This window comes from Pseudophryne corroboree, chromosome 6, assembly GCF_028390025.1.
Source record: "Pseudophryne corroboree isolate aPseCor3 chromosome 6, aPseCor3.hap2, whole genome shotgun sequence".
Taxonomy (NCBI): Eukaryota; Metazoa; Chordata; class Amphibia; order Anura; family Myobatrachidae; genus Pseudophryne; species Pseudophryne corroboree.
The window spans coordinates 543,693,080-543,717,901 of NC_086449.1; the positions used below are offsets into that span (position 1 = coordinate 543,693,080).

Consider the following 24,822-nt stretch of genomic DNA (forward strand, 5'->3'; position numbering starts at 1 on the left):
GGAACCTTCCAAACTAAAATTGGGGAGACATTGGGTAACAGTGATCACTATATGATCACATTTGACATCAGTTTCAAGAAACATCACTACAAGGGATCAACCAAAAACATTTAACTTTTGGAAAGCTAACTTCAGTATGCTGATAGGTGCACTTAACGACATTGACTGGGAAGATTTGTTTCATGGCAAGAACACTACGGAAATGTGGGATGCGTTAAAAGGGTTGTTAAATAGCAATATTGACAAATTCATTCCCATGGGCAGAAAACGCAGGAGTACCAAACTCAAACCGATGTGGCTTAATAAGAAGGTCAAGGAAGAAATGGATAATAAGAAGTGTGCTTTCAAAGCATTTAAATCTAATCGAATGGAGGTGTCATTTCAGTACTACAAGGAATGCAATAAAAGATGCACAAAAGCAATAAGAACAGCTAAAATTTAAAATGAAAAGCAAATCGCTATAGAGAGCAAAACCAATCCTAAAAAGCTTTTTAAATACATAAACCGTAAAAGGTTAAGAAAGGAGAACATAGGTCCAATAAAAGATGAATTTGGAGTATTGATAAATGATGACGAAACAAAAGTGGAAATACTGAGCAAATTTTTTTCATCTGTGTTCACCAGGGAAGAAGTGACGTGGGAGTAGTGCATAACGATAGTAAAAGCAATGATTCCTGGCTAGATACTTGTTTAAGTGAGGAAATAGTCTGGGAGAGACTACGCAAAATTAAGATTAATAAATCACCTGGACCAGATGAACTTCTCCCGAGGGTTCTTATGGAGCTTAGGTCACAACTAGCAAGAGCCCTGTATTTGATTTTCAATAGTTCTATTAGATCAGGCATGGTACCAATGGATTGGCATATAGCTGAGGTAGTGCCATTATTTAAAAAGGGATCTAAAAATCATCCAGGAAATTACAGACCAGTTAGTTTGACATCTGTAGTGGGAAAATTATTGGAGGGAATTTTAAGGGATAGCATACAGGAGTATCTGCATGCCACTAAGTTTATTAGCAAGAACCAGCATCGGTTTGTAAGGGACAGATCATGTCAAACTAACTTAGTTAGCTTCTTTGAGGAAGGGAGCGACTATCTTGACCAAGGAAAAGCAGTGGATGTGGTATACTTAGATTTTGCAAAAGCCTTCGATACAGTGCCTCACAGGAGACTAATCATCAAATTAATGGAGCTTGGCCTTGGCAAATCTATTTGTACGTGGATAAGTAATTGCCTGGATAACAGGGTACAGCGAGTAGTGGTCAATGGGATGTCCTCCAGCTGGGCACCAGTAGTCAGCGGAATACCACAAGGGTCCATACTTGGGCCACTACTGTTCAACATTTTTATCAACGACCTGGAAATAGGCCCGGAAAGCACAGTGTCAATCTTTGCAGATGATACTAAATTGTGTAAGGTAATTAATTTGGAAATAGGTGTGGAGTCTCTACAGAATGACTTATCTAAATTTGAAATGTGGGTGGCAAAATGGAAAATGGGATTCAATATAGAAAAATGCTAAGTTATGCACTTCGGAACTAAAAACAAACTTGCAACCTACATATTAAATGGGGAAAATCTAGGGGTAACAGTACTGGAAAAAGATTTGGGGGTACTCATTGATAATAGGCTAAACAACCGTACACAATGTCAAAGTGCAGCAAAGAAGGCAAGTAAGGTGCTAGCGTGCATAAAACGGGGAATTGAGACAAGGGACAAGAGTGTAATCCTGCCATTGTACAAATCATTGGTACATCCGCACCTGGAATATTGTGTTCAGTTTTGGGCACCACATTATAAAAAAAGATATCTGTGAACTCGAAAGGATTCAAAGGCGTGCTACTAAATTGATTAAAGGGCTAGGTTGAAATTGTATACACTAGAAAAGAGGCGTCTAAGAGGAGACGTTATCAATATCTTCAAAGATATAAAGGGAAATTACAAAGAGTTATCAGATATTTTTTATTAAAAGACGCGAGGTCACTCGCTGAGGCAAGAGGACAGAAAATTCCGTACTCAACATAGGAAAGGGTTCTTCACTGTTAGGGCAATACGGATCTGGAATTCCCTGCCAATGAAGGTGGTAAAGACGGACTCTATATATGCATTTAAAAACGGATTGGATACATTTCTGACTGAAAATGACATCCAAGGTTATATCATTTAAAATATTGACATTTTTAATCTGGGAGGAACATGATTTACAGTTGGTAACTAAACGTAAAACATTACTTCAATTAGGACATTATAATGAACTTGGCAGACAGATTACAGGTTGAACCCGATGGGCATTTTGCCTCTTTTCAACCTCATTAACTACGTAACTATGTAACTGTATCGCCTCGAACGAGGCTACCATTTTTCACAATAATTTTATTTAAAGATGAATGGAAACTCGAGCAGGTCGGAAAACCATGCGACTCATCTCTTGAAGTGTTCTCACCTTGTACCCTTTAGGAACACTCTCTGAGCTACAGTATCCAGTATCAAACCCGGAAACAGTAGCCTTTGAGACGGTTCCAGTTGAGACTTCTGTAGATTGAGGATCCACCCGTGGTGAGACAGAAGTTGGATAGTGCGATGTATATGGAGCAGTAGAAGCTCTCTGAACTTGCTTTTATCAGGAGATTGTCCAGGTTAGGGACAATGTTGACCCCCTGGAGTCTGAGCTGGAACATCATTTCCACCCTCACCTTCGTGAATACCCTCGGAGCTGTAGACAGGCCGAAGGGCAACGCCTGAAACTGGTAGCGGTCGTTCAGTAGGGTGAACCACAGATAGGTCTGATGAGGAGGCCAAATTGGGATATGTAGGTAGGTGTCGTTGATATCCAGGGACACAAGGAATTCCTGTTATTCCAGGTCTGCGATCACCGCTCTCAAAGATTACATCTTGAATTTGAAAACCTTCAGGTAAGGATTCAAGGACTTCAGATTCAAAATGGGTCTCACAGACCCATCTGGTTTTGGTACTACAAACAGACTGGAGTAGTAACCTTGTCCTTGCTGTAGCAGGGGTACTGGAACAATGACCTGGGACTGGACCAACTTGTCAATGGCCATTAGTAGCGTAACATGCATATCTTCCAAAACTGGCAAGCCTGATTTGAAAAATTGTTGGGGAGGAGCACCGTCGAACTCCAACTTGTATCCCTGAGACATAAGTTCCCTTACCCAGGCATCTTGGCAGGAACCGTCCCAGACGTGGCTGTAGTGACGTAACTGAGCTCCCACCACAAAATCCCCTTAGGGTGGGTTGGCACTGTCATGCCGAAGTCTTTGTGGAAGCTGAACTGGTGCTCTGTTCCTGAGAGCCAGCAACGGCTGATTTCTTAGGCTTACCTCTGTAGCTTCTAGCTGCATTGGAGGCACTCCGGGCCCTAGATCGAAATCTGAAGGACCGAAAGGACTGAGTAGACTGTCCCGGGTAGGTGCGCCTAGCAGGCGGAGCCCCTGAAGGAAGAAACGTGGATTTCCCAGCAGTAGCTTTGGAGATCCAGGCGTCCAATTCAGCTCCGAAGAGCCATTCACCTGTGAAGGGAAGAGATTCCACATTACGTTTGGAGTAAGCGTCTGCCATCCACTGACGCAACCATATGGCTCTGCTTGCAGACACAGCCATAGCAGTGGTTCTAGCATTTATATTGCCAATTTCTTTAAAGGAGTCACAGAGGACTCTTGCCGTGTCCTGAATGTGTTTTAGGAAAGTTACAGTAGTAACCAAGGTCATATCACCCGAAAGACCCTCTTGAATCTGAGTAGCCCATGTAGGAATGGCATGCGTCATCCAGCAACCAGCAAGGACCTGTCTTTGAGCTACACCTGCAGCAGTGTAGATAGATTTCAGAGTAGTCTCAATTTTCCTATCCTATTTCCTGCCTTCAGGGGCAAATGGGAAGGTATTTACAAACCTTTTGGACACCTGATATTTTTTATCTGGATTTTTCCAGGCTAATTTTAATAAATCATCCAATTCCTTGGAATCAGGAAAAGTGACTGTCAGTTTGTCTTGTGGGAGGAAAAATGAAAGCTGATTAGTAGCGTCCTCCAGGGGGAGCTTTAACACATCCAGTATGGCCAATATGAGGGGTTTGATACCCTGTGTAGGGGTGGAATCCCCACTTATGGGATCCCCATCCACCTGTACATCATCATCAGAATCTGATAGGATTGCAGGCAAAGCACGTTTTTGTGCACCTGTAGACAGCGGGGGATGGGAAGCATCAGCCTTGGCAGTTAGGCTAGCCACTGCTTGTTGCAGTTCTTGTGTTTTATTGACATTGGCAGTGAGCTGAGAGGACATATCCAACTTCATGGACTGTATAGTCCCCAACCAGGAAGGCTCTGGACTCTCCCCCATGTTGTTAGCAGCATTTTGTGATGACTGACTACACTGCTCACAGGATATGGAGCCTGATGAAATAGGGGAGAATCTGGCATTACATACATTGCATGACTTCTGTTTCACCACAATGAAATACAGAAACAATACACATACAACACAGACTGAATACAATACAAGCCTGCCCTATTGAATGTGAGAAGAGATACAGAAGAGAGGACACCAGCAACCCCAACGCTGTACAGCCCCAGTGAGACTGTCAGCGTTTTATGTAATAATATATAACAGTTATACTGCTGTACAGAAAATTCCCCAAAGGAATATAAAATGTGCACTAATAGCGGCTCTCCCCCTCTACACCTGGTACCAGTGATCCTGTGACCGTTTGGAGGAGCTGTAGGAGGCTGCTGCTTATGCAGTGGAAGGTGGCAAAATGCTGCTGAGCCCGCTCTGATGTAGGTCAACAAATATTTGGCCTCCTTAGACGTCAAGGATGCATACCTCCATGTCCCCATCTGGAAGGGGCACCTTGCTCTCCTCAGATTTGCTATGTAGTAAGCTCACTATCAGTTTCAGGTTTTGTCATTCCGTCTGACCACAGCTCCACAAGTTTTTTCCAAAGATCATGGCAGTGATGGCATCCATTTTGTACTTGGATGATCTTATTAGGATGAAGTTGACTCTTTTATTAAAAAGTGACTTCAGTTGTTCCAGAGCACGGGAGGTTCCTAAACTTCCAAAAGTCCAATCTGGTACCCTGTCAACTGGCCTTGGAGCATCCTTTAGTTCTGCCATGCATGCAATTCCTGGGAAAGATGATCTTAACTTTCAGAGCCATCCATTGCACCAATTCCTCTCCTAGTAGTTTCAGAGGAAGATTCAGCAGGGTCAGGGTTCAATGATCACCTGGCGTTACAGCTGCTCAGCCTTTAATTGTCTCACATCAGTCCCTGCATTGGTTCCAGATAATATCACCATGGGTAAGTCTCTGTCCACTCTATCCTGGATCATTGTGACCATGGATGCCAGTATTCTAGGTTGGGGGGCAATAATATTGAACCATGACCTGCAGTGCCTTTAGTTTTCACAGGAGTATGCCTTTCCCATCAGTGTTTTGGAGCTGCAAACCATTTACTTTACACTGACAAAATTCCAGTAGATTCTTATAGGCTTTATTGCCGGGAGCAGGCGCTGTCATCCTATTACCACCGTCTGTTAGAGGTGCACCACACTGCCTCTATTTACTGCCAGCCACAGCCGTCATGAAAGCTAGAGGAGACCAGTGAGGTGTTTGCCTCTTGAGGGAACACAGGAAGTTTGACGTGACAGGGCAGAGGGCTGGAGAGAGAGGATGATGGAGTGACAGGGTGCAGGATGCTGGAGAGAGAGGAGTATGGAGAGAAGCTATTATGGAACCTTTTGTTAACTGAATCTCCAAAGAAAAGTAATACATCAGGCTTTATTGTACGAATGTGTGCTACAATTGCTTAAATTGTGTAATTTAAGATTCTATGTACACATTTATTCTAAGAAAATATGTGGATAGATATGAAGTACTTATGTATGTATGTTCACTAGCACTTTTATAAATCTCCTGGTACACTTATAACATTGTATGTTTACATACACACTGTGTGATATCGCACAGTGATGTCATGCCGCGGTCGGCCGAAGCATGCAGCTTTGGACGATGAGGCCAAATTGAGCTGCATACACGGCCGAGACTGAGAGTCGGTAACGACCAGCGGGGCCACGCATCGCTTGTCTTCAGCTGCATACACACTGGGCGATATAGTAAATTATATCGCTCGGGAGGGGAAAAATGGACGATACTGTGTACTTTATCGCTAAGTGTGTAGGCACCTTTACAGTTGTATAGGCTTGTTTTTAAAACATAATTTGTCTGTTATCCAGTTAAACTTATGTAGATGACAAAATTGTTTATGTGAATAAGTCCTGTGAAAGCATCTTTTATACGTCAGTTTAAATTAGAAAAATAGAAACCCCTAACAACATTTTCTCTGTTACTGTGCTCTTTGCTTTGTGGGGCTTTTCACACACGGGTCCAAATGAGTACATACTGTATTGTTTTGTTTTTGTTTTTCATGTCAAGGTGCATTCTTCTTTAGGTCGGAGCTCCTTATAGTAACCCGTCATCATTTCCTGCTATTAAAGGACATTCTGACTTTTGAAGTGGACAAGTCTAGAACAATTTGTAGCCAAGCAATCTAAATGTTCACAGCAGCACATATTATTTAATTGAATGAGTCTGTTCTTGTAGTAGGCAGGGATCTTAAAACTTTGGCCATTGTGTTACTAAGCACAGGGCTGCATGTAATTAGGGCAGTCTCATTATGTGAGGAGGCAATGGAGGCGTAAAGGAAGCCACATACTATTAGATAATGGAATAACAGCCCAGAGTAGTGCTCTGAAGGCTCCAGTAAAACTTGATTAATTACTGGTGTACTGTTTACATCTGTTTAAAACAACTTGGTTTCCTTTTCACTCTCTCTCTCTCTCTCTCTCTCTCTCTCTCTCTCTCTCTCAATGGGGGTAATTCCAAGTTGATCGCAGCAGGAATTTTGTTAGCAGTTGGGCAAAACCATGTGCACTGCAGGGGAGGCAGATATAACATGTGCAGAAAGAGTTAGATTTGGGTGGGTTATATTGTTTCTGTGCAGGGTAAATACTGGCTGCTTTATTTTTACACTGCAAATTAGATTGCAGATTGAACACACCACACCCAAATCTAACTCTCTCTGCACATGTTATATCTGCCTCCCCTGCAGTGCACATGGTTTTCCTAACAAAATTCCTGCTGCGATCAACTTGGAATTACCGCCAGTGACTACTCATCAACCAAGGATCTGCAACCATTTCTGCCACCCATGGGGGAATTCCAAGGGGAAGGCACTGTGCCTGGGACAACACCTTGCAACCTTGAGAGCAGGCCAGTATGCCCTAAGGCTCTCGGCTTTCCGGTCTCGACCTTACGTCCAGTGCAACCACAGCGTATAACTCTGAATCAGGCCCTATATATATATATATATATATATATATATGTATATATATATGCTATCTACCCACACTACTGTACATCCCTGCACTAGATCACGAATTACCTCCCCTCACTACATCTCTGCACTACCTCTCTGCACTATATCACTACCCTACCTCCCTACTCTACATCTCTGCACTATATCACTGCACTACCTCTCTGCACAATGGGGTTAATTCAGACCTGATCGCTAGCAAGCGATTTTTGCACTGCTGCGGTCAGATAGTCGCTGCCCACAGGGAGTGTATTTTAGCTGTGCAAGTGTGTGAACGCATGTGTAGCAGAGCTGTACAAACAGATTTTGTGCAGTCTCTGAGTAGCCCAGGACTTACTCACCTGCTGCGAACACTTCAGCCTGTCCAGGACCGGAATTGATGTCAGGAACCCTCCCTGCAAACACTTGAACACACCTGCGTTTTCCAAACACTCCCAGAAAACCGTCAGTTTCCACCCACAAACGCCTTCTTCCTGTCAATCTCCTTACGAACACCCGTGCGAATGGATCATTTGCACAAACCCATCGCTGAGCGGAGATCCGCTTTGTACCCATGTGACGCGCTTGCACATTGCATTGCATACGCATGCACAGTTTTTAGACCTGATCGCCCGCTGTGCGAAAACACAGACTAGCGATCAGGTCTGAATTACCCCCTATATCACTACCCTACCTCCGCACTATATCACTGCGCTACCTCTCTGCACTATATCACTACCCTACCTCCCTACTCTACATCTCCACACTATATCACTGCTCTACCTCTCTGCACTATATCACTACCCTACCTCCCTACTCTACATCCCAGTACTATATCACTTCACTAGCTCCTACACTACATCCCAACACTGTTTCCCCACATGAAATTCTCACACTGTATCACTGCACTACTACATCGCACTATCTTACACGGCTGCAGCGGGTGGGGTACCAGAGCTGGCCCTGACCAGTGTGGTGCCCTAGAACTGTAACAGCAGCACACAATAGTGATGTGAGGTACTGTCACATCTGTGCATGAATTCTGTATGTATACGGGTGTTTCTGTATTGTTTCTACTGAAAAGTCTACTGAAATAGCTTTCTACCGAAAGCTACACTGTTTGGTTGAATTTCAGTGCAGCGTTTATTTTGGATTCTGTTGAACTGTAAATCATCAGTAATGTTTAGCTCTTTTTTTATTTGACATGTAGCAGTTTGCTTGGTAACCTAGTGAAAACTGTAACATCACAGACAGTTTAGAAATCATTGCTAACCTTCTACCAATCTTTCCTGAGGAGAGGTACATGCAGGAGCGCTAGTCAGATGGCACAAGCTCAGCCTACCCTGCAGCCATCGGCGGGTACTGCAGATGCGGGGTGAAGCTCCTCAGGCTCTCACCTTTGCTCCAAACGCGGACCAAGTGCATGTGACATCAGGCGCTGTGCACATAATGTCAGAAGTTTCCCAGCAACAGCCACCAACACTCACCAGTTGGCATTACTGAGGGGAGGGCCTGGAGTAGGGGAGATGAGGGGGGTCTTTTATCCAGTGTCGGGCTGGGACGTGAAGGGCCTACCGGGGGAATGCAGTGGTAAGGGCCCATGCTTATAGGCTTGACCAACCATTAGAGAGTGCATGGTCTCGTCCTCTTAATTAAAATATATAGTACATATTGCTAGTGCAAGCATGATAATGTACCAGATTAATAACAGCAATGCATTGTACATTCACTATATTCCTGTGCAGTATAAGGTAACATATGTATAATTCAAGTGCACAGTATGGAACCTGATCCCTAGGGAAGGGGATGTGGGCTCCAGACAGGAGGGCCCACCTCAGGTTTCCCCTGTATCCTTGTGGGCCAGTCCAAGTCTGCTTTTATCAGACGCCCCCCATCTTGCCACCTGTACTAATTAAACCACCTTACCTAAGGGCGGGTGGGCAGCGGGTGAACTGGCTGACAGTGCTGGCCGGCAGCACTACAACTGATGAGCAATAGCAGATTTACTGCTAGGCAATTCGGCGATGTCCAGTCCCCCTGGGACCGGCCGGGCCTTAGGCGACTGCCTTTGTTTGTTAGTGCTAAATACGCTACGGAGTATTTTCTCTGCTAATTCCTTTGGATGTCTAAAACAAATAGGCAGCAGATTTGTTTGTGGAATGGAGATGGTGTGCTAGGGGAAATGTGGAAACTTGTTTTATAGTGGTTTTGAAATTGGTAATAACATATGTTTTGGTTTAGCACTTTTATTTAACTTTTATTTCTCTATCGTCCTTGTGGATGCTGGGGTTCCTGAAAGGACCATGGGGAATAGCGGCTCCGCAGGAGACAGGGCACAAAAAGTAAAGCTTTCCGATCAGGTGGTGTGCACTGGCTCCTCCCCCTATGACCCTCCTCCAGACTCCAGTTAGATTTTTGTGCCCGGCCGAGAAGGGTGCAATCTAGGTGGCTCTCCTAAAGAGCTGCTTAGAGAAAGTTTAGCTTAGGTTTTTTATTTTACAGTGAGTCCTGCTGGCAACAGGATCACTGCAACGAGGGACTTAGGGGAGAAGGAGTGAACTCACCTGCGTGCAGGATGGATTGGCTTCTTGGCTACTGGACATCAGCTCCAGAGGGACGATCACAGGTACAGCCTGGATGGTCACCGGAGCCGCGCCGCCGGCCCCCTTGCAGATGCTGAAGTAAGAAGAGGTCCAGAATCGGCGGCTGAAGACTCCTGCAGTCTTCTAAAGGTAGCGCACAGCACTGCAGCTGTGCGCCATTTTCCTCTCAGCACACTTCACACGGCAGTCACTGAGGGTGCAGGGCGCTGGGAGGGGGGCGCCCTGGGAGGCAAATGAAAACCTTTTTTGGCGAAAAATACCTCACATATAGCCCCCAGAGGCTATATGGAGATATTTAACCCCTGCCAAGATTCACTAAATAGCGGGAGACGAGCCCGCCGAAAAAGGGGCGGGGCCTATCTCCTCAGCACACAGCGCCATTTTCTCTCACAGAAAGCCTGGAGAGAAGGCTCCCAGGCTCTCCCCTGCACTGCACTACAGAAACAGGGTTAAAACAGAGAGGGGGGGGCACTGATTTTGGCGATATTGAGATATATATAAAGATGCTATAAGGGAAAACACTTATATAAGGTTGTCCCTATATAATTATAGCGTTTTGGTGTGTGCTGGCAAACTCTCCCTCTGTCTCCCCAAAGGGCTAGTGTGGGTCCTGTCCTCTGTCAGAGCATTCCCGGTGTGTGCTGTGTGTCGGTACGTGTGTGTCGACATGTATGAGGACGATGTTGGTGAGGAGGCGGAGAAATTGCCTGTAATGGTGATGTCACTCTCTAGGGAGTCGACACCGGAATGGATGGCTTATTTAGGGAATTACGTGAGAATGTCAACACGCTGCAAGGTCGGTTGACGACGTGAGACGGCCGACAAACTATTAGTACCGGTCCAGGCGTCTCAGAAACACCGTCAGGGGCGTTAAAAACGCCCATTTACCTCAGTCGGTCGACACAGACACAGACACGGACACTGAATCCAGTGTCGACGGTGAATAAACAAACGTATTTCTCATTAGGGCCACACGTTAAGGGCAATGAAGGAGGTGTTGCATATTTCTGATACTACAAGTACCACAAAAAAGGGTATTATGTGGGAGTGAAAAAACTACCTGTAGTTTTTCCTGAATCAGATAAAATAAAATGAAGTGTGTGATGATGCGTGGGGTTACCCCGATAGCAAATATTGGCGTTATACCCTTTCCCGCCAGAAATTAGGGCGCGTTGGGAAACACCCCTTAGGGTGATAAGGCGCTCACACGCTTATCAAGTGGCGTTACCGTCTCCAGATACGGCCGCCCTCAAGGAGCCAGCTGATAGGAAGCTGGAAAGATATCCTAAAAAGTATATACACACATACGGTGGTTATACTGCGACCAGCGATCGCCATCAGCCTGGAGATGCAGTGCTGGGTTGGCTTGGTCGGATTCCCTGACTGAAAATATTTTATTCATATAGAGCATTTAATAGGATGCATTCTATATATATGTACGTGAGATGCACAGAGGGATATTTGCTCTCTGGCATCAAGATAAGTACGTTGTCCATATCACCCAGAAGATGTCATGGACACGACAGTGGTCAGGTGATACAGATCCCATACGGCACATGGAAGTATGGCCGTATAAAGGGAAGGAGTTAGTTGGGGTCGGTCCATCGGACCTGGAGACCACGGCAACAGCTGGGAAATCCAACCTTTTTACCCCAAGTTACATCTCAGCTGAAAAAGACACCGTCTTTTCAGCCTCAATCCTTCCTTTCCCATGAGGGCATGCAGGCAAAAGGCCAGTCATATCTGCCCAGACATAGAGGTAAGGGAAGTAGACTGCAGCAGGCAGCCCCTTCCCAGGAAAAGAAGCCCTCCACCGCGTCTGCCAAGTCCTCAGCATGACGCTGGGGCCGTGCAAGCGGACTCAAGGTGGGGGGGTAGTCTCAAGAGTCTCAGCGCGCAGTGGGATCACTCGCAGGTTGACCCCTAGATAGTACAAGTATTATCCCAGGGGTACAGATTGGAGAGTCGAGACATCTTCTCCTCGCAGGTTTCTGAAGTCTGCTTTACCAACGGCTCCCTCCGACAGGGAGGCAGCATTGGAAACAATTCACAAGCTGTATATCCAGCAGGTGATAATCAAAGTACCCCTCCTACAACAAGGAAAAGGGTATTATTTTTCCACACTATATTGTGGTACTGAAGCCAGACGGCTTGGTGAGACATAGTCTAAACTGAAATCCTTGAACACTTACATAAAAGGTTCAAATCGAGATGGAGTCACTCAGAGCAGTGATAGCGAACCGGAAAAAAGGGGACTATATGGTGTCCCTGGACATCAAGGATTACCTCCATGTCCAAATTTGCCCTTCTCAACAAGGGTACCTCTGGTTCGTGGTACAGAACTGTCAATATCAGTTTCAGACGATGCCGTTTGAATTATCCACGGCACCCCGGGCCTTTTACCAAGGTAATGGCCGAAAAGATGTTTCTTCAAAGAAAAAAGGCATCTAAATTATCCCTTACTTGGACGATATCCTGAAAAGGGCAAGTTCCAGAGAACAGTTGGAGGTCGGAAGAGCACTATCTAAAGTAGTTCTACGACAGCACGACTGGATTCTAAATATTCCAAGAATCGCAGCTGTTTTCCGACGATACGTCTGCTGTTCCTAGGAATGATTCTGGGCATAGTCCAGAAAAAGGTGTTCCTCCGGGAGGAAAAAGCCAAGGAGTTATTCGACCTAGTCAGAAACCTCCTAAAACCAGGCCAAGTATCAGTGCATCAATGCACAGGAGTCCTGGGAAAAATGGTGGCTTCTTACGAAGCGATTCCATTCGGCAGATCTCAGGGGATTTGCTGGACGAATGGTCCGGATCGCATTTTCAGATGCATCAGCGGATAATCCTGTCTCCAAGGACAAGGGTGTCTCTTCTGTGGGGGCTGCAGAGTGCTCATCTTTTAGAGGGCAGCACACTCAGCATTCAGGACTGTGTTCTGGGGACCACGGATACCAGCCTGAGAGGCTGGGGAGTAGTCACACAGGGAAAAAATTTCCAAGGAAGTGTGGTCAAGTCTGGAGACTTCTCTCCACATGAATATACTGGAGCTAAGGGCAATTTACAATGCTCTGAGCCTAGGAAGACTCCTGCTTCAAAGTCAACCGGTGCTGATCCAGTAGGACATCATCATGGCGGTCGCCCACGTTATCAGACGGGGCGACACAAGAAGCAGGAGGGCAATGACAGCAAGGATTTTTCGCTGGGCGGAAAATCATGTGATAACACTGTCAGCAGTGTTCATTCCGGGAGTGGGCAACTGGGAAGATTTCCTCAGCATAAATGAATTCCACCCGGAAAAGTGGAAACTTAATCTGGAAGTTTCCACATGATTGTAAACCGTTGGGAAAGACCAAAGGTGGTTATGATGGCGTCCCACCTGAAGCGCCAGGTCAAGAGACACTCAGGCAATAGCTGGGACGCTCTGGTAACACCGTCGGTGTACCAGTCGGTGTATGTGTTCCATCCTCTGCTTTTCATACCCAATGTATTGAAAATGATAGGAAGGAGAGGAGTAAGAACTATACTCGTGGCTCCGGTTTGGCCAAGAAGGACTTGGTTCCCGGAACTTCAAGAGATACTAAGAAGGGTCTTGATTCGGCAAGAACCGTGTCTGTTCCGGGACTTACCGCAGCTGCGTTGACGCCAAGGCGGGTGAACGCCGAATCCTAAGGGAAAGAGGCATTCCGGAAGAGGTCATCCCTACCCTGGTCAGAGCCAGGAAGGAGGTGACCGCACAACATTATCACCACTTAGGTGAAAATATGTGCCAGGGTGTGAGTCCAGGAAGGCTCCACGGAAGAATTTCAACTAGGTTAATTTCTACATTTCCTGCAAACAGGAGTGTCTATGGGTCTCAAATTGGGTCCATTAAGGTTCAAATTTCGGCCTGTTGATTTTCTTCCAGAAAGAAATTGGCTTCAGTTCCTGAAGTCCAGAAGTTGTTAAGGGAGTACTGCATATACAGCCCCTTTGATGTCTCCAGTGGCACTGGGCGATCTCAACGTAGTTTTGGGATTCCTAAAAAATCACATTGGTTTAAACAACTCAAATCTGTGGATTTGATATATCTCACATGGAAAATGACCATGCTGTTGGTCCTGGCCTTGGCCAGGCGAGTGTCAGAATTGGCGGCTTTATCTCACAAAGCCATATCTGATTGTCCATTCGGACAGAGCAAAGCTGCGGACTCGTCCCCAGTTTCTCCTTAAGGTGGTGTCAGCGTTTCACCTGAACCAGCTTATTGTGGTACCTGCGGCTACTAGGGACTTGGAGGACTCCAAGTTGCTGGATGTTATCAGGGCCCTGAAAATATAGTTTCCAGGTTGGCTGGAGTCAGGAAATCTGACTTGCTGTTTATCCTGTATGCACCCAACAATGCTGGGTGCTTCTGCTTCTAAGCAGTCGATTGCTCGTGGGATTGGTAGCACAATTCAACTTGCACATTCTGTGGCAGGCCTGCCACAGTCTAAATCTGTTAAGGCCCATTCCACAAGGAAGGTGGGCTCATCTTGGGCGGCTGCCCGAGGGGTCTCGGCATTACAACTTTGCCGAGCAGCTACGTGGTCGGGGGAGAACACGTTTGTAAAATTCTACAAATTTGATACCCTGGCAAAAGAGGACCTGGAGTTCTCTCATTCGGTGCTGCAGAGTCATCCGCACTCTCCCGCCCGTTTGGGAGCTTTGGTATAATCCCCATGGTCCTTTCAGGAACCCCAGCATCCACAAGGACGATAGAGAAAATAAGAATTTACTTACCGATAATTCTATTTCTCGGAGTCCGTAGTGGATGCTGGGCGCCCATCCCAAGTGCGGATTATCTGCAATACTTGTACATAGTTATTGCTAACTAAATCGGGTTATTGTTGTTGTGAGCCATCTTTTCAGAGGCTCCGCTGTTATCATACTGTTAACTGGGTTCAGATCACAGGTTGTACAGTGTGATTGGTGTGGCTGGTATGAGTCTTACCCGGGATTCAAAATTCCTCCCTTATTGTGTACGCTCGTCCGGGCACAGTATCTAACTGGAGTCTGGAGGAGGGTCATAGGGGGAGGAGCCAGTGCACACCACCTGATCGGAAAGCTTTACTTTTTGTGCCCTGTCTCCTGCGGAGCCGCTATTCCCCATGGTCCTTTCAGGAACCCCAGCATCCACTACGGACTCCGAGAAATAGAATTATCGGTAAGTAAATTCTTATTTTTTTAATTAAATCCAGGCTTGAAGAAAATTATATTTTGGAAGTAAAAAGACATAAGAGTGAAGCCGAAGAGCTAAGAAATCGCGTCTCTGAGATGGAAAAGGAAATTCATTACCTTAACACTGAACTAGAAGCTCAGAAAGAGGCAAATACCAGAGCTCCAACTGCAACTATGAAGAATCTGGTTGAACGTCTAAAAAACCAAGTAATCCACAAGGAAAAGCAGCAAAAGGTATTTTGTCTAACAAGATTAAAACAAATTTTGCCTTGGTATAAAAAAAAAATCATAATGTACAATACAGTAGTCTTTGTAACTTAGGTGAGAGAAAGTCTTATCTTTTACAAAATACAGCAGTTTGCATTTCTAAAGCTGAACTAAAGTGAAAGCAATAATGCGATGATACCTGAAAAAATAGAAATAGAATAGATTTTTTTTTTAAATCAAAACCACCTATATATTTAAAAAGCCACATGTGCAAACCTCTAACCTTCGAAAAGGTCACACCTTAATTTCAAGAAATAAAAACTGCCCCAGAACAATCACTGCACAACCACATCAAAATGCTACCACGTCACTCAGCCCCTTCCTTAACAGCACACACACACCTACTATAAAATGTGCCAGTTTCCCAGAGATCGCAGATGTTCCTGAAAACTCCCCCACATGCCACTCAGACATACACACATGACAACCTCATGCAACTCAGGCCTCGCCATATACCACCCATGTTGTACCTCCCTTTAGCCAAAATACATACCCTTTAGTGTCAAGCATGCAAAGGAATGAGGGAGAGGATCGATCATCAGAAGAATCCCTTATGGCAGTAGTTCTCAAACTTTCATTAATCCCCGCACCCCAAAGTATCAGCATTTTCTCTGACGTCCTAGTGGATGCTGGGAACTCCGTAAGGACCATGGGGAATAGCGGGCTCCGAAGGAGACTGGGCACTCTAAGAAAGAATTAGGACTACCTGGTGTGCACTGGCTCCTCCCTCTATGCCCCTCCTCCAGACCTCAGTTAGAATCTGTGCCCGGCTCGAGCTGGATGCACACTAGGGGCTCTCCTGAGCTTCTAGAAAAGAAAGTATATTTAGGTTTTTTTATTTTCAGTGAGATCTGCTGGCAACAGACTCACTGCTACGAGGGACTTAGGGGAGAGAAGCGAACCTACCTGCTTGCAGCTAGCTTGGGCTTCTAGGCTACTGGACACCATTAGCTCCAGAGGGATCGAACAAAGGCCCAGCCTCGGTCGTCCGGTTCCGGAGCCGCGCCGCCGTCCCCCTTGCAGAGCCAGAAGCAAGAAGAGCGTCCAGGAAATCGGCGGCTGAAGACTTCGGTCTTCATTAAGGTAGCGCACAGCACTGCAGCTGTGCGCCATTGCTCCCCATGCACACCTCACACTCCGGTCACTGATGGGTGCAGGGCGCTGGGGGGGGGCGCCCTGGGCTGCAATAAGATTACCTTACATTGGCAAAAAAATACACATAATATAGTCATTAAGACTATATATGTGTAGAATCCCCTGCCATATATCCATAAAAAAAGCGGGAGAAGTCCGCCGTGAAGGGGGCGGGGCTATCTCCCTCAGCACACTGGCGCCATTTCCTCTCACAGCTCCGCTGGAAGGACGCTCCCCAGGCTCTCCCCTGCAGTTTCCAGGCTAAATAGGGTAAAAAAGAGAGTGGGGGCACTAAATTTAGGCGCAAATACTATATATATATAGCTGCTATAGGGTAAAATCACTCATTATAGTGTACATCCCTGTGATTTATAGCGCTGTGGTGTGTGCTGGCATACTCTCTCTCTGTCTCCCCAAAGGACTTTGTGGGGTCCTGTCCTCAGTCAGAGCATTCCCTGTGTGTGTGCGGAGTGTCGGTACGGCTGTGTCGACATGTTTGATGAGGAGGCTTATGTGGAGGCGGAGCAGGTGCCGATAAATGTGATGTCACCCCCTGCGGGGTCGACACCTGTGTGGATGGATATGTGGAAGGAATTACGTGACAGTGTCAACTCCTTACATAAGAGGTTTGATGACATAGCAGATGTGGGACAGCCGGCTTCTCAGTCCGTGCCTGCCCAGGCGTCTCAAAAGCCATCAGGGGCTCAAAAACGCCCGCTACCTCAGATGGCAGACACAGATGTCGACACGGATACTGACTCCAGTGTCGACGACGATGAGACTAGTGTACATTCCAATAGGGCCATCCGTTACATGATTACGGCAATGAAAAATGTGTTGCACATTTCTGACATTAACCCTGGTACCACAAAAAAGGGTATTATGTTTTGGGAGAAAAAGCAACCTGTGGTTTTTCCCCCTTCTGAAGAGTTAAATGAAGTGTGTGATGAAGCGTGGGTTTCCCCCGATAAGAAACTGGTAATTTCCAAAAAGTTACTAAGGGCGTACCCTTTCCCGCCAGAGGGTAGGATACGTTGGGAGACATCCCCTAGGGTGGATAAAGCGCTCACACGCTTGTCAAAGAAGGTGGCACTACCGTCTCCGGATACGGCCGCCTTAAAGGAGCCTGCGGATAGAAAGCAGGAGGCTATCCTGAAGTCTGTATATACACACTCAGGTATTATACTGAGACCGGCTATTGCTTCAGCATGGATGTGCAGTGCTGCAGCTGCGTGGTCAGATTCCCTGTCTGATAACATTGATACCCTTGACAGGGACACTATATTGCTAACTGTAGAGCATATTAAAGACGTAGTCTTATACATGAGAGATGCACAGAGGGATATTTGCCAACTGGCATCTAGAATAAATGCAATGTCCATTTCTGCCAGGAGAGTATTATGGACTCGGCAGTGGACAGGTGATGCGGATTCTAAAAGGCACATGGAGGTTTTGCCTTACAAGGGTGAGGAATTGTTTGGGGATGGTCTCTCGGACCTCGTTTCCACAGCGACGGCTGGGAAGTCGACATTTTTACCCCATGTTCCCTCACAGCCAAAGAAAGCACCGTATTATCAGGTACAGTCCTTTCAGCCCCAGAAAGGCAAGCGGGTTAAAGGCGCGTCCTTTCTGCCCAGAGGCAGAGGTAGGGGGAAAAAGCTGCACCAAACAGCAAGTTCCCAGGAACAAAAGTCCTCTCCCGCTTCCTCTAAGTCCACCGCATGATGCTGGGGCTCCACAGGTGGAGCCAGGTGCGGTGGGGGCCCGTCTCCGGAACTTCAGCGACCAGTGGGTTCGCTCACGGGTGGATCCCTGGATTCTACAAGTGGTATCTCAGGGGTACAAGCTGGAATTCGAGACGTCTCCCCCTCGCCGTTTCCTCAAATCAGCCTCGCCAACTACTCCCCCAGACAGGGAGGCGATTCACAAGCTGTACTCCCAGCAGGTGATAACCAAAGTACCCCTCCTTCAACAGGGACGGGGTTACTATTCCACAATGTTTGTGGTACCGAAACCGGACGGTTCGGTGAGACCCATTTTAAATTTGAAATCCTTGAACACTTATATAAGAAGGTTCAAGTTCAAAATGGAATCGCTCAGGGCGGTTATTGCAAGCCTGGACGAAGGGGATTACATGGTATCACTGGACATCAAGGATGCTTACCTGCATGTCCCCATTTACCCTCCTCACCAGGAGTACCTCAGATTTGTGGTACAGGACAGTCATTACCAATTCCAGACGTTGCCGTTTGGTCTGTCCATGGCACCGAGGGTATTTACCAAGGTAATGGCCGAAATTATGATACTCCTTCGAAAAAAGGGAGTTATAATTATCCCGTACTCGGACGATCTCCTTATAAAGGCGAGGTCCAGGGAACAGTTGTTGATCGGAGTAGCACTAGCTCGGGAAGTGCTACAACAGCACGGCTGGATCCTGAATATTCCAAAGTCGCAGCTGGTTCCTACAACGCGTCTACTGTTCCTGGGGATGGTTCTGGACACACAACAGAAAAAGGTGTTTCTCCCGGAGGAGAAGGCCAAGGAATTGTCATCTCTAGTCAGAGACCTCCTAAAACCAAAACAGGTGTCGGTGCACCACTGCACGCGAGTCCTGGGAAAGATGGTAGCTTCTTACGAAGCAATTCCATTCGGAAGGTTCCATGCAAGGATCTTTCAGTGGGATCTGTTGGACAAGTGGTCCGGATCGCATCTTCAGATGCATCGGCTGATAACCCTGTCTCCAAGGACCAGGGTGTCGCTGTTGTGGTGGCTGCAGAGTGCTCATCTTCTAGAGGGCCGCAGATTCGGCATACAGTACTGGGTCCTGGTGACCACGGATGCCAGCCTTCGAGGTTGGGGGGCAGTCACACAGGGAAGAAACTTCCAAGGACTATGGACGAGTCAGGAGACTTCCCTACACATAAATATTCTGGAACTAAGGGCCATTTACAATGCCCTAAGTCAGGCAAGACCCCTGCTTCAACACCAGCCGGTGCTGATCCAGTCAGACAACATCACGGCGGTCGCCCAAGTAAACCGTCAGGGCGGCACAAGAAGCAGGATGGCGATGGCAGAAGCCACAAGGATTCTCGATGGGCGGAAAATCATGTGTTAGCACTGTCAGCAGTGTTCATTCCGGGAGTGGACAACTGGGAAGCAGACTTCCTCAGCAGGCACGACCTCCACCCGGGAGAGTGGGGACTTCATCCAGAAGTCTTTCAAATGATTGTACACCGTTGGGAAAGGCCACAGGTGGACATGATGGCGTCCCGCCTCAACAAAAAGCTAAAAAGATATTGCGCCAGGTCAAGGGACCCTCAGGCGATAGCTGTGGACGCTCTAGTGACACCGTGGGTGTACCAGTCGGTTTATGTGTTCCCTCCTCTGCCTCTCATACCCAAGGTACTGAGAATAATAAGAAGGAGAGGAGTAAGAACTATACTTGTGGTTCTGGATTGGCCAAGAAGAGCTTGGTTCCCAGAACTTCAAGAAATGATCTCAGAGGACCCATGGCCTCTGCCGCTCAGACAGGACCTGCTGCAGCAGGGGCCCTGTCTGTTCCAAGACTTACCGCGGCTGCGTTTGACGGCATGGCGGTTGAACACCGGATCCTAAAAGAAAAGGGCATTCCGGAGGAAGTCATTCCTACGCTGATTAAAGCTAGGAAAGATGTGACCGTAAGACATTATCACCGCATATGGCGAAAATATGTTGCTTGGTGTGAGGCCAGGAGGGCCCCAACGGAGGAATTTCAGCTTGGTCGATTTCTGCACTTCCTACAGTCAGGAGTGACTATGGGCCTAAAATTGGGTTCCATTAAGGTCCAGATCTCGGCTCTGTCGATTTTCTTCCAAAAAGAACTGGCTTCACTGCCTGAAGTTCAGACTTTTGTTGCATATTCAGTCCCCTTTTGTGCCTCCAGTGGCACCGTGGGATCTCAACGTGGTGTTGGATTTCCTAAAGTCGCATTGGTTTGAGCCACTTAAAACCGTGGAGCTAAAATACCTCACGTGGAAAGTGGTCATGCTGTTGGCCTTGGCGTCGGCCAGGCGTGTATCAGAATTGGCGGCTTTGTCTTGTAAAAGCCCTTATCTGATTTTTCATATGGATAGGGCGGAATTGAGGACTCGTTCCCAATTCCTTCCTAAGGTGGTTTCAGCTTTTCATGTGAACCAACCTATTGTGGTGCCTGCGGCTACTCGGGACTTGGAGGATTCCAAGTTACTGGACGTAGTCAGGGCCCTGAAAATATATGTTTCCAGGACGGCTGGAGTCAGGAAAACTGACTCGCTATTTATCCTGTATGCACCCAACAAGCTGGGTGCTCCTGCTTCTAAGCAGACTATTGCTCGCTGGATCTGTAGCACGATTCAACTTGCACATTCTGCGGCTGGACTGCCGCATCCTAAATCTATAAAAGCCACGAGGAAAGTGGGCTCTTCTTGGGCGGCTGCCCGAGGGGTCTCGGCTTTACAACTTTGCCGAGCTGCTACTTGGTCGGGTTCAAACACATTTGCAAAATTATACAAGTTTGATACCCTGGCTGAGGAGGACCTTGAGTTTGCTCATTCGGTGCTGCAGAGTCGTCCGCACTCTCCCGCCCGTTTGGGAGCTTTAGTATAATCCCCATGGTCCTTACGGAGTCCCCAGCATCCACTAGGACGTCAGAGAAAATAAGAATTTACTCACCGGTAATTCTATTTCTCGTAGTCCGTAGTGGATGCTGGGCGCCCGTCCCAAGTGCGGACTTCTTCTGCAATACGTGTATATAGTTATTGCTTACTAAAGGGTTATTGTTATGAGCCATCCGTTGATTGAGGCTCAGTTGTTGTTCATACTGTTAACTGGGTATGGTTATCACAAGTTATACGGTGTGATTGGTGTGGCTGGTATGAGTCTTACCCGGGATTCCAAATCCCTTCCTTATTATGTCAGCTCTTCCGGGCACAGTTTCCTTAACTGAGGTCTGGAGGAGGGGCATAGAGGGAGGAGCCAGTGCACACCAGGTAGTCCTAATTCTTTATTAGAGTGCCCAGTCTCCTTCGGAGCCCGCTATTCCCCATGGTCCTTACGGAGTTCCCAGCATCCACTACGGACTACGAGAAATAGAATTACCGGTGAGTAAATTCTTATTTCTCTGACGTCCTAAGTGGATGCTGGGGACTCCGTCAGGACCATGGGGAATAGCGGCTCCGCAGGAGACAGGGCACAAAAGTAAAAGCTTTAGGATCAGGTGGTGTGCACTGGCTCCTCCCCCTATGACCCTCCTCCAAGCCTCAGTTAGATTTTTGTGCCCGGCCGAGAAGGGTGCAATCTAGGTGGCTCTCCTAAAGAGCTGCTTAGAGTAAAAGTTTTGTTAGGTTTTTTATTTTCAGTGAGTCCTGCTGGCAACAGGCTCACTGCATCGAGGGACTTAGAGGAGAGAAGTGAACTCACCTGCGTGCAGGATGGATTGGCTTCTTAGGCTACTGGACACCATTAGCTCCAGAGGGAGTCGGAACACAGGTCTCACCCTGGGGTTCGTCCCGGAGCCGCGCCGCCGACCCCCTTGCAGATGCCGAAAAGTGAAGAGGTCCAGAAACCGGCGGCAGAAGACTTTTCAGTCTTCATAAGGTAGCGCACAGCACTGCAGCTGTGCGCCATTGTTGTCAGCACACTTCATAGCAGCGGTCACTGAGGGTGCAGGGCGCTGGGGGGGGCGCCCTGGGCAGCAATGATAGTACCTTATTCTGGCTAAAAATACATCACATATAGCCCCTGGGGGCTATATGGATGTATTTAACCCCTGCCAGGTCTCAGAAAAACGGGAGAAGAAGCCCGCCGAAAAGGGGGCGGGTCCTATTCTCCTCAGCACACAGCGCCATTTTCCCTCACAGAAATGCTGGTGGGAAGGCTCCCAGGCTCTCCCCTGCACTGCACTACAGAAACAGGGTTAAAACAGAGAGGGGGGGCACTTATTTGGCGATATGACTATAAATATTAAAATGCTATAAGGGAAAAACACTTATATAAAGGTTGTCCCTGTATAATTATAGCGTTTTTGGTGTGTGCTGGCAAACTCTCCCTCTGTCTCCCCAAAGGGCTAGTGGGGTCCTGTCCTCTATCAGAGCATTCCCTGTGTGTGTGCTGTGTGTCGGTACGTGTGTGTCGACATGTATGAGGACGATGTTGGTGAGGAGGCGGAGCAATTGCCTGTAATGGTGATGTCACTCTCTAGGGAGTCGACACCGGAATGGATGGCTTATTCAAGGAATTACGTGATAATGTCAACAGAGACGGCCGGCAAAAAAATAGTACCTGTCCAGGCGTCTCAAACACCGTCAGGGGCTTTAAAACGCCCATTTACCTCAGTCGGTCGACACAGATACAGACACGGACACTGATTTCAGTGTCGACGGTGAAGAAACAAACGTATTTTCCTTTAGGGCCACACGTTACTTGTAAGGGCAATGAAGGAGGTGTTACATATTTCTGATACTACAAATACCACAAAAAAGGGTATTATGTGGGGTGTGAAAAAACTACCTGTAGTTTTTCCTGAATCAGATAAATTAAATGAAGTGTGTGATGATGCGTGGGTTTCCCCCGATAGAAAATTATTGGCGGTATACCCTTTCCCGCCAGAAGTTAGGGCGCGTTGGGAAACACCCCTTAGGGTGGATAAGGCGCTCACACGCTTATCAAAACAAGTGGCGGTACCGTCTCCGGATAGGGCCGTCCTCAAGGAGCCAACTGATAGGAGGCTGGAAAATATCCTAAGAAGTATATACACACATACTGGTGTTATACTGCGACCAGCGATCGCCTCAGCCTGGATGTGCAGAGCTGGGGTGGCTTGGTCGGATTCCCTGACTAAAAATATTGATACCCTTGACAGGGACAGTATTTTATTGACTATAGAGCATTTAAAGGATGCATTTCTATATATACGAGATGCACAGAGGGATATTTGCACTCTGGCATCAAGAGTAAGTGCGATGTCCATATCTGCCAGAAGATGTTTATGGACAAGACAGTGGTCAGGTGATGCAGATTCCAAACGGCACAAAGAAGTATTGCCGTATAAAGGGGAGGAGTTATTTGGGGTCGGTCCATCGGACCTGGTGGCCACGGCAACTGCTGGAAAATCCACCGTTTTTACCCTAAGTCACATCTCTGCAGAAAAAGACACCGTCTTTTCAGCCTCAGTCCTTTCGTCCCCATAAGAGTCATATCTGCCCAGGGATAGAGGAAAGGGAAGAAGACTGCAGCAGGCAGCCCATTCCCAGGAACAGAAGCCTCCACCGCTTCTGCCAAGTTTCTCAGCATGACGCTGGGGCCGTACAGGACCCCTGGATCCTACAAGTAGGATCCCAGGGGTACAGATTGGAAAGTCGAGACGTTTCCCCCTCGCAGGTTCCTGAAGTCTGCTTTACCAACGTCTCCCTCCGACAGGGAGGCAGTATTGGAAACAATTCACAAGCTGTATTCCCAGCAGCTGATAATCAAAGTACCCCTCCTACAACAAGGAAAGGGGTATTATTCCACACTATGTTGTGGTACTGAAGCCAGAAGGCTCAGCGAGACCTATTCTAAATCTGAAATATTTGAACACTTACAAAGGTTCAAATCAAGATGGAGTCACTCAGAGCAGTGATAGCGAACCAGGAAGAAGGGGACTATAGGGTGTCCCGGGACATCAGGGATACTTACCTCCATGTCCCAATTTGCCCTTCTCACCAAGAGTACCTCAGGTTCGTGGTACAGAACTGTCACTATCAGTTTCAGACGCTGCCGTTTGGATTGTCCACGGCACCCCGGGTCTTTACCAAGGTAATGGCCGAAATGATGATTCTTCTTCAAAGAAAATGGACGACCTCCTGATAAGAGCAAGGTCCAGAGAACAGTTGGAGGTCGGAGTAGCACTATCTCAAGTAGTTCTACGACAGCACGGGTGGATTCTAAATATTCCAAAACCGCAGTTGTTTCCGACGACACATCGGCTGTTCCTAGGGATGATTCTGGACACAGTCCAGAAAAGGGTGTTTCTCCCGGAGAAGAAAGCCAGGGAGTTATCCGAGCTAGTCAGGAACCTCCTAAAACCAGGAAAAGTGTCAGTGCATCATTGCACAAGGGTCCTGGGAAAAATGGTGGCTTCTTACGAAGCGATTCCATTCAGCAGATTTCACGCAAGAACTTTTCAGTGGGATCTGCTGGAAAAATGGTCCGGATCGCATCTTCAGATGCATCAGCGGATAACCCTGTCTCCAAGGACAA

General features: G+C 47.1%; 1 protein-coding gene across 1 annotated transcript in view; it reads left to right on the top strand.

The window, feature by feature from the left end:
- Window positions 1-24,822, top strand: part of CEP290 (centrosomal protein 290) — a 497,171-nt gene that overhangs the window by 312,263 nt on the left and 160,086 nt on the right. Inside the window, exon 37 of the mRNA XM_063927658.1 lies at window positions 15,186-15,399. Coding sequence (XP_063783728.1) covers window positions 15,186-15,399 — 214 coding nt within the window. The remainder of the gene's footprint in view (window positions 1-15,185; window positions 15,400-24,822) is intronic.